Source organism: Charadrius vociferus, unplaced genomic scaffold, assembly GCF_000708025.1.
Source record: "Charadrius vociferus isolate BGI_N301 unplaced genomic scaffold, ASM70802v2 scaffold278, whole genome shotgun sequence".
NCBI classification, from domain to species: Eukaryota; Metazoa; Chordata; class Aves; order Charadriiformes; family Charadriidae; genus Charadrius; species Charadrius vociferus.
This window is the reverse complement of record NW_009649705.1, coordinates 2,628,727-2,641,448: the sequence shown is the minus strand read 5'-3', so window position 1 is coordinate 2,641,448 and position 12,722 is coordinate 2,628,727. Positions and strand designations below refer to the sequence as shown.

The 12,722-nt window shown below is 41.3% G+C and overlaps 1 protein-coding gene across 1 annotated transcript in view; it reads right to left on the bottom strand.

Moving 5' to 3' along the window:
* CRYL1 (crystallin, lambda 1) overlaps positions 1-12,722 on the bottom strand; it is a 62,000-nt gene that overhangs the window by 48,359 nt on the left and 919 nt on the right. Inside the window, exons 2-3 of the mRNA XM_009890648.1 lie at positions 10,462-10,534; positions 10,227-10,334 (exon numbers count right to left, since the gene is read on the bottom strand). Of these exons, the coding sequence (XP_009888950.1) occupies positions 10,227-10,334; positions 10,462-10,534 (181 nt within the window). The remainder of the gene's footprint in view (positions 1-10,226; positions 10,335-10,461; positions 10,535-12,722) is intronic.

The following is a 12,722-nucleotide window of genomic DNA, read 5'->3' as shown; positions in this document are numbered from 1 at the left end:
TTCCCTTGAAAATGTATTGAGTCCATAGATCAAATAAAAATATTAAGCTTCCTCCTTCAGATTTTCCTAAACAAAATGAGTGGGATTCACCTCATCTACCCTGTCAACATACACACCCGAGACAGTCATCTTCAGCTATTAGAAAAGCAAGAACAAAGTGTTTCAGGTGTGTTTATCTGACCTTTTACAGGCATTGAAGTATGCAATCCATCTTGTCTTATAATGGAAGTACCTATTCCCCCCTCCCAGAGAAAATAGCTTAGAATGAGAGATTTACAGTATTCTGAAGTCACCAAAGACAAAAATGTGCAGGGAATTAGAGACAATCCAGTTCCTACTTAACTATACAGACACAAGTCAAATTTCAGCAGAGATTCAATGGGCCCTCAGATCTTTAGCTTGAACTGGCTCATTAAATCTACCATTAACTTCTACAGAATCAGAATTTTACTTCAGCATCCATGTAGTTGTGTTGTGTCCAAGAAAATACAGCAAATATAGTCTCTACCACTTTTATCTTGGCTTTATTAAGAGGTCATAAACACCTGCTGTTCTACAAGTTACTTTGATGTCATTTCTTCCACTCAAAGTCATGGAAAAGAGAACATTTGTTTCCCAGCAAACAAAACAGCTTCCTAATATATCTTTCTGACACCAACCCAGAGCAGCAACACCTTATCCTGGGAGCAAACCCAGTAAGGTCAAGGCAAGAAGCACTCAGTAGCCACTTAGGAGGAGCCAAAAAATGCCTGAAGTTCTGCTGCTGGTTTAGCACAACAAATACCTTCAGATCACCGTGGACTTTGTACAATGAATCAAAGTATTTCCAGTAACTTTGGGGTAGGTAAGATTCCAACAGAGGTTCTGTTTGAAGCTGGTAAAAGTGACAGCGCACCTTCCAAACCAGAATATGCATCCATATTTCAAACTGGGAACAACAAAAGCAACAACAACAAAAAAAATTCACGTGCATGTGCACACACAGCCCTACCTCCTACAAACATTAACTTTCTCCTCTTCAATGAGCTGCTTCAGCAATTAACTCCAGATAATAATTTCTGTACTGCAAGTTCTAACACTTCCTCTTTATTTTTGTCAGAGCTGATCACGGACAATTATTTTTGACTATTAGGCAGAGCACGCCTGGGTAAACAGCTAGGCATCGCATTCTGTTTACGTTGGACAAGAGCTTTGAAAAGGTTCAATTCATTCTTAGTTGGAAAACAAAGCCAAGAGTCATATGCTTTTTAGATGCTGCTCAGGTCTGTCCTGTTTGCTTCCCTGGAGTCCCTTAGACTTGGTGCCAAAATTAGTATTCCTACCAGTTCATGCAGTCCAAAACTGATGAGAAGAGTTCCATTAACAGCTTTCTGCCTCTTTTCTCAAATATGGACTTAGGCTCACAACCCCAGATCTTTCCTACCCAAAGCTAACCTAGCCAGAAATTCTTTTCTGGTAAGTTTTGTTTAAAGGCTCTTAAAGAAAGTAAAAAAAAAAAGTAAAAAAAAAAGTGATCCAACAGTCCCCCCCAGGCAGCAGAAATAAGCAGGAAATCCATCAAGTTTCTGGATGAGTTCCCCATTTGCTTTCTTAACAACGCAGCAAATGGATGGCTGGAAAGCACAGATTTCTGCCTTTGAGCAGTCTGTGTGGTAAGGAATAGGAAATGGGAAGCTTCAGCTCCATTTTCCAAGCTGCCAGGGTACACCACAGCTTGCTAGGCAGGAGCTCCTTCCAAGACTTAAGGTTTCCAGCACACTAAAGGTGCCAGTGCTTCATCTGTAAAGAAACAGGTGCACCTAAACTACAGTATCCAAACTTTTGACTCCTTCACACCTTGTAAGGCAAGATGGTAAGGAACCAATCACGGAATCATTTATGTTGGAAAAGACCTTCAAGATCATTGAGTTCAACTGTAAACCTAACACTGCCAACTCCACCACTAAACCATGTCCTTAAGTGCCATATCTACACATCTAAAATCCCTCCAGGGAGGGTGACTCAACCACTTCCCTGGGCAGCCTGTTCCAATGCTTGACAACCCTTTCAATGAAGATATTTTTCCTAATATCCAATCTGGACCTCCCCGGCGCAACTTGAGGCTATTTCCCTAATTCAAAAGGTCTTAACTATCCATTCATCAAAAGTTCAGTTCCCAGGTGCACTTGCCTAAATCCAGCATCCTCATCTTGCTCATAGGTTGCATATTGCTTTTAAAAAACAAAACCAAAATTTAAGTTTGAACAGACCAGAACAGAATTGTTTCTTTCTTTGAAGAAGAGGGTGAAGTTCTTATTCACTTTCTGTGCAATATGACGCTAGTCTCATCCTTTCTGGTCCTCTGGTCCTACTCCATGACTGTTAACTGAGGGATTCAAAAATGCTAGACTGACAGTCTGAAAGATCTGGCTTTTATTTTTCTTCCACAAGTTTTTATAGAAGTTTATAGCACCTGTCTCCTGTTCCACACCTTTCCTTCTCTGCTGGTGATGACCATCCTGTCATTTCTGCTCCTCTGTCATAAGCCATTACACACTACACTGTGCACCAAGAACACCATTTCTTAATTAACCTGCAAACCCACTATTTTAATACTTTAGAACTTAAGGCTGGACTGATTTTTCCTCCTAAACAAAAATCTTCCTGTTAACATCACCAATCTTCATGCTAGCCATTGATTTAAATTAGTATAGTTATTTAAACATGGAATAGGAAACACAATTTACGCATTACTTGAATTTTGGCCTTCCTCTTTTTTTTTTTTTTGCCCCCCTTCACCAATATATTTACTGACATTTTGGCTGCTTTCTTCCACAAATAAATTTTAAATGCTAAACTCTCTTTATATTCCCTGGGGTAACAGATTGCCCACACTTTTGTGGCAAAGGAAGGAAGCTTCCCCTGGTATTTATCATACATTAACGCATAAACCAGACCAGTTTGTACACACAGTAGTGTACCAGTGACCTCTACTGGATGACTTTTTATTCAAAGCAGCCTAGACTCCAGTGTGATCGTCTCTGAGGATGACCACAGACTGAGGTCATTGCAGCCATGACCATAGAACACGCCATGGGACATCACGTTGCAATTGAATTATGTGCATGGTTTGAGGAGTTTGACTCATACCTTTATGGTCTTTGAAGAACAAAGACTTCACATCCGTAAGAAAATACTACTTCCTTTTACAGCCCACACTTCATCTACCTCCAGAGTTTTACTGTTGTACCTGACCGCCCATGTCAACACTACTCTGGAAACGGAGCTGGTATTTCCTTCAAGATAAGGCACCCAATCTAAAACACTCCTTATCACATAAACTGCCTGGGATGCTCATGGTTACAAATCCCATACTAAAAGTTTTTAGAGAAAGACCTTGCAAGTGATGCTAATACTTAGCCCATCTTGTTCACACCCCACTGCCTTGCCTTTATCCACAGCTACTATCGGGCACACATAGCATTCAGCACACATTGCTGCAACAAGCAAATACTTGCAAGATTAAAGACCCCTGAATCACAGACTTACTGCCCAAAGCAGCAAGGAGAAAGGGGGAAAGAAGAGAAGACAACACCAATATTGTTTTTCACAAGTTCAGCCAACCATCACTATCAAAGACTACGGCCATTGACCAGTCATGGCATGAGACTACTGTCTAATGCTGTGTGATAAATGGGGCGGTAGTTGGCACGGCAACAAAAAAAATCCCCACCAAACACACCAGTACTGGTCCCACATATCTAGCCCAAAATATAATAGGCCAAGTCCACAAAAAGGCCAAATAGTAAGCTGCTAACGTTGAGTTGTGACTGGTCATTTGAAAGCGTGAGCAACCACTTACCATCTTCCTGCTTCCCCCAGACTAAAAGTAAGCACACAGTACACCACCACGGAAAAGTTATTACACGTTACACCACCTTGAAAGAGCAGTACAAGGTTGACCATAGAAGCATGTATGTTTCTGTCAAGACAAGAGAGATCCAGCATTGTCAAATGCACTTCATCCATACCAACGGCAGTTTATTAAAGAGGGACAGTTGCATATAAGACTTGAACACAGTTTTGAAGAGGCACAAAGCAAAGGACTACAGAGGAGCGGGGATAGAGCATAAGAGCATGGTGACGCACAAAATCCAATCAAAGTTCTGAGATCCCCTAAAGTTACCACACACACAAACTGTTTTCCAGCCATGGTACTCTCAGGATGTCTATACTGGCACTACAGAAACTGGATGCTGCAATGAAAGCAAAGCTTTTGTAACAGGAAAATGCAGTTACAGTCATGTTTTTCCATGGTAATGCAGAGTCGCCAATATTTGAGTTGTGCTCAAAGAGTTACTGTCAACAGCTCAATGTCCAAGTGGAGAGCAGTGACAAGTGGCGTTCCTCAGGGGTCAGTACTGGGACATGTACTGTTCAACATCTTTGTCGTGGACATGGACAGTGGGGTCGAGTGCACCCTCAGCAAGTTTGCCGATGATACCAAGCTGTTTGGCGAGGTAGACATGCTGGAGGGGAGGGATGCCATCCAGAGGGACCTGGACAGGCTGGAGAGGTGGGCCCAAGACAACCTCATGCAGTTCAGCAAGGCCAAGTGCAAGGTCCTACATCTGGGTCAGGGCAATCCCAAGCACAAATACAGGCTCCGTGGGGAATGGCTGGAGAGCAGCCCTGAGGAGAAGGACCCAGGCGTGCTGACTCATCAGAAGCTCAGCATGAGCCAGCAATGTGCGATCACAGCCCAGAAGGCCAACCGTACCCTGGGCTGCATCAAAAGAAGTGTGGCCAGCAGGTCAAAGGAGGTGATTCTGCCCCTCTACTCCACTCTCGTGAGACCCCACCTGGAGTACTGCATCCAGCTCTGGAGTCCTCAACATAACAAGGACATGGACCTGCTGGGGCATGTCCAGAGGAGAGCCACGAGGATGATCCAAGGGCTGGAGCACCTCTCATGTGAGGAGAGGCTGAGAGAATTGGGGCTGTTCAGCCTGGAGAAGAGAAGGCTCCAGGGACACCTTATAGCAGCCTTCCAAGATGGCCTACAAGAAAACTGGAGAGAGACTTTTTACAAGGGCATGTAGTGATAGGACAAGGGGTAATGGCTTCAAACAGGAAGAGGTTAGATTTAGATTAGATATCAGGAAGAAATTGTTTACTCTGAGGGTGGTGAGGCACTGGAACAGGTTGCCTAGAGAAGTTGTGGATAGCCCATCTTTGGAAGTGTTGAAGACCAGGCTGGATGGGGCTTTGAGCAACCTGGTCTAGTGGGAGGTGTCTCTGCCTACGGCAGGGGGGTTGGAACTCTATGATCTTCAAGGTCCCTTCCAAACTAAACCATTCTATGATTCTATGATTTAGCACAAGCTTGATGTGCCAGTGTCAGGCACTTGAAATCAAAACATACTTTGATAAGAATTGTCTGCTTAGAAGGTGTCCCATCATAGTTTTATATATCTCCTTTGAAGGAAGACCAAAGCCAAGCTGCATTTTGCCCTTGATACAAATACAGTGTCAATACAATACAGACCAGATACTGGAAAAGGAAGCCAGCTTGGAAAAAGTTTCTAACCACACAGCCACAGAACATGCCATGAGCAAAGAAAAGAGAGTGAATCCTGTGTCAGTGTACTCCTCAGGCTACAAAACCAATCTAATAATCTGTTCTGCTTTTTATACAAACAAAGCATAAGAGGGCACCAGACAGCAAGCAGTAATGTACCTCTTCAAATGTCCTTCCTAGAAACTAGTCTCCTCCTGGAATGAGAAAGACGATGAGCTTGAGTTACGGGGGGGAAGAGTCTTTCAAAACTCTGGCTATAGCAAAGTCATAGGTATGGTTTACTACCTTGGCCTTGCAACCTGCCATACATTGGGCACTTCATTACAAGTTCTGGATCCCCATTCACAACAATACAGAATTCTTAAAGTACTTCTCTCCACTTCGCCAGGGTGAGCAGCAAAATGCTTCTTTTTCCTAGCCCCTGTATCTTGTTCATGTTCCATAGCAGTTGTGCTCCTACAGCACTGAAAAAAATAAGGTTGCTTAGTGCAATACTGTGCTTTACTAAGTCCAAGAAAATTTATGGTTAAATTAATACATAATGAAGAGAGGAAGTTTGATATTCCGATCTCAAGGCTGCTTGGCTCCAACTCTTTAAAGGCCCACGGTCTTTGAACCATGCAAAAGAGCAACCTACAGTCAGATAAAGCTGACATACAAGTCGTTCCCACTGAACAGCCTCACTTTTGAGCTTAAAGTACTACGCAACATTAGCACCATGTATCAGTTTTCAGAAGGCAAAGTTCAGGAAGAACCAAACTCACTAATAATTTCTTTTCATTTTAATTAATTAAGTTTAAGGGAATGGGTCCCTATTATTTAATAAAGAGAGGGTCAAAGTTGCTTCCCTTCCAACCAAATATGTTTTGATAATAGTATTGCATTTCACTTGTATCTATGTAATAAAAGTAGCAATGTTAACTTTATGTGCCCATATCCCTGTATACAACTAGCACTTCACAAATTCAACTTCAACCTAACCCAGAAAATTTTTCAACTTGGGCTAAGTGAAGAAATGAAGGATCAGAAGATAGAAAAGAGCTTCTAGTATAAATTTACTGTTTAGTGCAGTTGAATGTAAATATGTAGTTTTAAATAATGATCTTGTCTTTATATTTTAGCACAAACTACTTCCTGAGATCTTCTACGGGTTCTTTTTTCCTCAAGTTCGCTATAGCCTTTATGCATACAACTGTTTGGTTTTTATACATTAAAAATTTACCTGCTCTTGTGTCCCGGAGGAGACACAGTTTTGTATCTAAGCAAATACCACATTTAACCAGCATCTACTTCTAGAAAGAAATCACAGAATGCATGTCCAAATATCCAAATTTTAGTGTTCTCTTCAGAGTCAACTGAACTTTTTCTCCTTGCAATAGTCTGTTATATGTGCAAAAACTGTTCTGTATAAAACATGAACCAGTTACATAGGAGAAAAATACAGTGTTTCCACTGTAATTAATCAATCTTTACCAGCAGCATAATTACGTTTAGAACAGTAGCACAGTAACTATTTGAAAAAAGTTTTACATATTACAAGAATCACAAACTGTTTTTTTGGGGGGGGCTGCACTAAAGCATTACTGCATCATATGCTTTAGGATTACTTTCAGGAATAGGGTACTACTTTTTTCCTAGTTCTCATTATTTTAAAGTTTATCAATCTTGCATTCAAACCAGAATCCCACTGACTCAGAAGAAAGGATATGAAAAGCTACATTTTCCAAGGCAGGTTACTACAGCATGCATTCAGTAGGTCAAGCGTGGCATCAAGCTGTTCATTAGTTTGTTTCTTCAGCAGAACAAAAGGTTGTTCCATTAGAGCAGACACTGGTTAATAATGCCACTGGTACACCCAGTTCAACCCAATGTGCAGTCATTTTGTGTGCCAGGGCACTGCCTGCCATGTGCCTATCAACAGGTAGATAGGTAGTAAATCCATCACACCATGTTAGGCCTTAGTAAACACTCTCCTTTTCTTCCTGTATCTCGTCTACTGATATTGTGGTAGTACCACATGTATTTCCACTTGTTTCAGTAGATCCAAAATCCACACTTTAATCTTATTTTCTACCCATAACCAAGTGTTTTAAATACATTTACAGAGTACATTTCAGATTTCCCATACAGATACACACAGGCTCTCATGATCATTGTAGGTTCATCCCAGATTTGTTTCAGTTCTCTTGCAGGACTACACAGCCCTGCTGCCCACCTACTATAGTGTGAGAGTTGAATTCATGAGGTTAATGAACCCCGAGATGTCCCTTATATAAATTCAGAACGAGTTACAAGTCAAGTTACATGTCAATGTACTAAAAGTCCATCACATAAAATAGTTAATAAATACTTAAGTATAATTTGTCATCAAAGGAGTATCATCTCCTTTTAGAAGTAAAGTGAATCTTGTTTACTACTCAAATCGCACTTTTCTTCTGTTTAGAAAACGGAAACTATGGTCCTCTGTACACTCCAATTTCTCCTTAATGTGTAGAGCACCTCCATACACTAGAAGTTCATGGACTACAGACTAGAGCGGAACAAATGCTTCTCAAAACTAAAACAACAACAAAAAAATACAAAAACCCTAAACCTAAAACCTTCCCTGAAAGTGCTAGCTATTTGCTAAGAAAAAGGAAAACAAATCCCACCAAGTCCAGAGAAGTAGCCACCAGCCACTATGAGTTGCTCTCTCCTGTGAGCCCTAGTTACCTGCTCAAGCTCCAGCCCTTACACAGTAACTCAAAGGCATTTACTGCACGTTGTGTGCTATGATATGAGTGCAAAGAAGTTCAAGTTTGACAATATTTTGATAGACACAATCAGTAAAATACTGGTTGAAGAAAGTGCATAGCTTGGACTTATCATAAGTAGTATGTGGTCTTGAAACTAGGCTTTTAACTAGGATGGTACAACAGCCAAGATACACAAGTTAATTATAAGTTGAGTTAAGAACACCTTACGCAAAGGGCAAAGCCTGCTTTGAACTCCTATGGGGCAGCACATGCAGGCACAGGACAGTACAGACACACCCAAATAGCACTGTACTCTAGTACACAAGACATTTTGTGCTTCACTTTTCCAAGCCAAAAACCTTAGAAGGGTAAAGTCCTCGTTCCACTATTAGAGAAAGAAATAATTAGGGGCGAGTGCTCTCTTCAGTAATGCAGACTGTAAAACTTCCCCCTCCACAATAATCCAGAATCTCATCGTGGCTATCGCTATGGCACCAATTCTGTAAAAAACAAGTGTCTGTCATCTAGGTGTAGCAACAGAGGTGTTTGGTCTGATTAACACCTACTTGGGAAGAGAGGTTGGGGGAAATAAAAAAACAAAAAAAAAATTAAAAAATTGTAAGAGATAGATTTTCCCCTCTCTTGTTACTAAGCCTTTTTAGCAAGTCTCACTAGATACCACATACCGTTTAACTTCTAACCTCCAGCAACTGAACTGACTTACAAGGGGCTCCTGACATCTCTCCTCCTTGGTGTAAGCCTCGTTACAAAAGGCAGTCAGGATACAACACACCACAACCCTTTTTTAGGTGCAGCTGATGTATTTCACTCCAAGGCACCATGAAGGGAGGGTTGACGCATTTAGGCTGATGCTGATCATGAAGCAACCTGTGCTTCAGAATTAAATGCTGATACAGAAACCTAAGATTGTTTACAGAACCACTCTATAAATACAATGTCTCTCAAAGCCATATAAAAAGCTACTATTTCAGATCCAGCAAGAAGAGGGTGAATAGAACCAACCAGACACTGTCCCTTCTAACATAAGAACTAGGGGCCAAACAGAGCAACTGAGGACCCAGTCTGAAAACAAACAAAAGGGAATAGCTCTTCACACAGTGAGCCGTAAACCTGCAGAACACAAAGTCCTTTGGCAAGAAGGCTGCAAAAGGATTTACACAGGTTCAAGGGAAGGTTAGAGAAACACTTGGAAGAAATCTAGTTAGAGTTACTGAATACACACACAATTTCCAGGCACTGAAGGTTGGGGGAGGGGAACAGACAGGCAGGACTTGAACTTGTAGCTCTGTCATGTACCAAAAGCACATGGTTTTAGCCGTAGCGCCACAGAGCAATACAGTAAAGGGCTGGAGGATTGGTGGAGGAACCGGTGTGACTGTTCTTGTGTTCACACTCTCAAATTAGCTCTTTCTAAAGATGCTTCCCAGTCTCTACTATAATTGATCAGTTGTTGCATTATTAGTGGAACTAGCAATTCATTCCTTTAAGACTCAAAAAATATTAGTTTAAGAATTTTAAAAATTCTAGTTATAAAATACTAATAATTGCAGTAGGGCTCCTCAGCAATCCATATTAACCTACTTCCATTTTGAAAGTATCTGTTGTCTTTTTATGCAAAAACTCTTCAGTTCATGCATTTTAAGCTTAACCTATATCATGGTAAACATCATTTCAAGAATATGGATCTAAACTTAAGCTCTTAAATCATTACTTAAGAATTAAAGTGCTCTTCAGAAGTGTCATTTGGAACACAGTTCTGATCTTAACAGGACCTATACTTCCATGCTAAAGCCTTCTTCAAAGCTTAAAACTTATGTTCCCTTAAATAGTAAGATGGTGCTGTACATTCATGATTACAGAAATGCCACAGTTTCATTACAGTCCTGGTCATTTCAAGTCAGGTGACCTACCGAATGTTTTCCAGTGCACTTGTTAGCTGTTGTTGTGCAATATCATAAAGTTTCACTTTTAAGCCTCCAGCAGCAAACACCATGGCCCAGCTGCAACCAATGAGTCCACTGAAAAGAAAATAAACATCAGCCAATTAATAAAGTAGCATTTATTTTGGGGAAGGGGGTCTGACAAGCATTACAAGAAGGAAAACGGAGCTTGGACTCTTCAATATTTCATTAAAAGATCAGTTACATATTGATAAGAAACAAATCCCTCTCTAACAGAGAAATATCCTTTGCTAGCTGTGTAGCAGCTTCTCTAAGAGCTGGAAGAAACATAATGAGGAAGAAAAAGACAAAGCAGAAAAAGGACAGCAGAATTCCAAACAGTAGGAACCACTACTCTGGGACACTGCACTCAACTATCAACAGTTCTGGCAGCTGCGATCTTAACCTGGAATTTGTGCACAGAATTACATTAAAAAGGGGTGGGTTTTTTCCCCCCACTATTTTTAAAACTGATCTGTTCAGTTCATAGTCTAAAGACAGACACCAGCCCATTGGCTCAAGAGTTCAGGATCTTGCTTCAGAGATGATCAGAAAACCCAAGGCCCAGCTACTGAAGTCCTCTACAATTCAGGAAATACCATGAGCATGTGAAAAGGAAAAAAAAAAAAAAAACAAAACCCAAAAACTCCTAACTATGGGTTTGATACTGCTTTTCCACCTACTGACCTCTAGCACTACCCTTATTTTTAGATGAAGCACCCTACCATGCTGAAGGCATGCAAGAACATTCTGCCTATATCTTGTGATGAAGTCATATTACTGAGAAACGCCCAGAGGAAGCTTGCAGTAACTGACAACTTAATTATGTCTCTTAAAAAAATGCAGGTTTTAACTTGATTAGATTTATAGCAGGCATCAGTCTCTTCAAACAGAAGCAGTGAGGAACAGGGTAGTAATCTTAAATAACCTGAGATCACAAAAAAAAAAAAAATCTCCTTAACAAAGATAGGAGCAGAACTCCATATCCATGACTGTTACAGTGGAGGGTTTTACAATTTCATGCATTTCCTGTCACTTCCAAGACCACTGTATTGGTAATATTAAACTTAAGCAACCTCTGGAAACTGGAAAATGCAGGGCCACTAGGGCATCAATAAAGGATTAAAAGGGGAGTAAAAGTCAGAGATAAAGCACTAGAGCAGATGAGAAAAGAAGAGAAAACAGGAACATGCTCTGCCTTTGGTTTAAATACGAAAAAAAGGAACAAAACAGGAAGCTTCAGGAAACAGCAGGGATCAGTGGAAATAACTGGGACCAAAAAAGAAAAAAAAGTGAAACTTTGCATTTAGTGTTGCTAAGCGGACAGTAAGCTCTCACTCAAAACTTACCATTTAAAACAAAAAAACACACACACAACTTCACTGTAGTAAGCCCCAACGTCAGAAGTTCTCAAGCAAACTACAGAACACACACATTTATGGAAAAGGTAAGGTATGGGTCAAGATTTGTTAGCTACTGTAGCCTCCTGAGTAACACGTATTTCTAAAATAAAAGCATTTGGATCACTCAAACAAGCATAGCTGAGCTACCAGTATCTTTATAAATTAGCATCATCTCTTTCAAATTGCACTTTTAAATGAAGATTCCTTAAATCAATGTTTGACCAAAAAATACTTTTTTTCTTTTATTTTGACACAGGTTTTTAGGATTGTGGGGTTTTTCTTTTGAACTACAGATTGTACAAAAGAAGTCCAGCTCTCCCATCCCTTCACATACCCACAGCAAATAAAAGCTCTCCAAGTGCCACTGGTAAGAGCCAGCTTTGTCACCACCACATGACAGCACCCAGACACGTGTGCTGAAACCTCAAGCGGTCTCACCAATAAGGTTTGTTGTAGCCCACGCTTTTAGCGCAGACTTACAGCAGTGGGTAGGGGGCTGTTACTGTCAGGGCAGGTTTTTTTTCCCTCCTCACCAGATTATTGTTCAAATAGAGAACCTCAGTTTTAGCTCAAGAGGAGGATGAAACAATGCATTCCCACAAGAGTCGGAAATACTGCTGTATCTTGTGGCAAGAAGGTATTACTGCAGGAGTGCCCAAGAGAAACTTAGGAGTTTTGTGACATAGTTGACAAACAAGATCTTAACGCTGTGCTCAGATTTCTCCACTCGTCTCACACTCACACACACACCACATCGCAATGGAAGAGGGCAGCAGTCTTTCGGACCTGAAGAATGACTGACTTCGAGGAGAGACGCTGTGGACGTTTGTTAGCTGTTTGTTTCGGGCTGTATTTTTTTTAGAGTAGCACAGAGCTGTCAGGGACTTCAGCATTAAGCCACTCTTTCTAACGAGCCAAACTGGACCGTTGCCCGCCGGGCTCCCGAACCCCAGGGGCAGCAGGAACCCGCGCCGGGCCAGCCCTGCCCCAGCCCAGCTCTCCCACACGCCAAAACCCACCCACCGCCCCGAGTTAGCACCTCGCTGCGGCGGCCGAGGCCCGC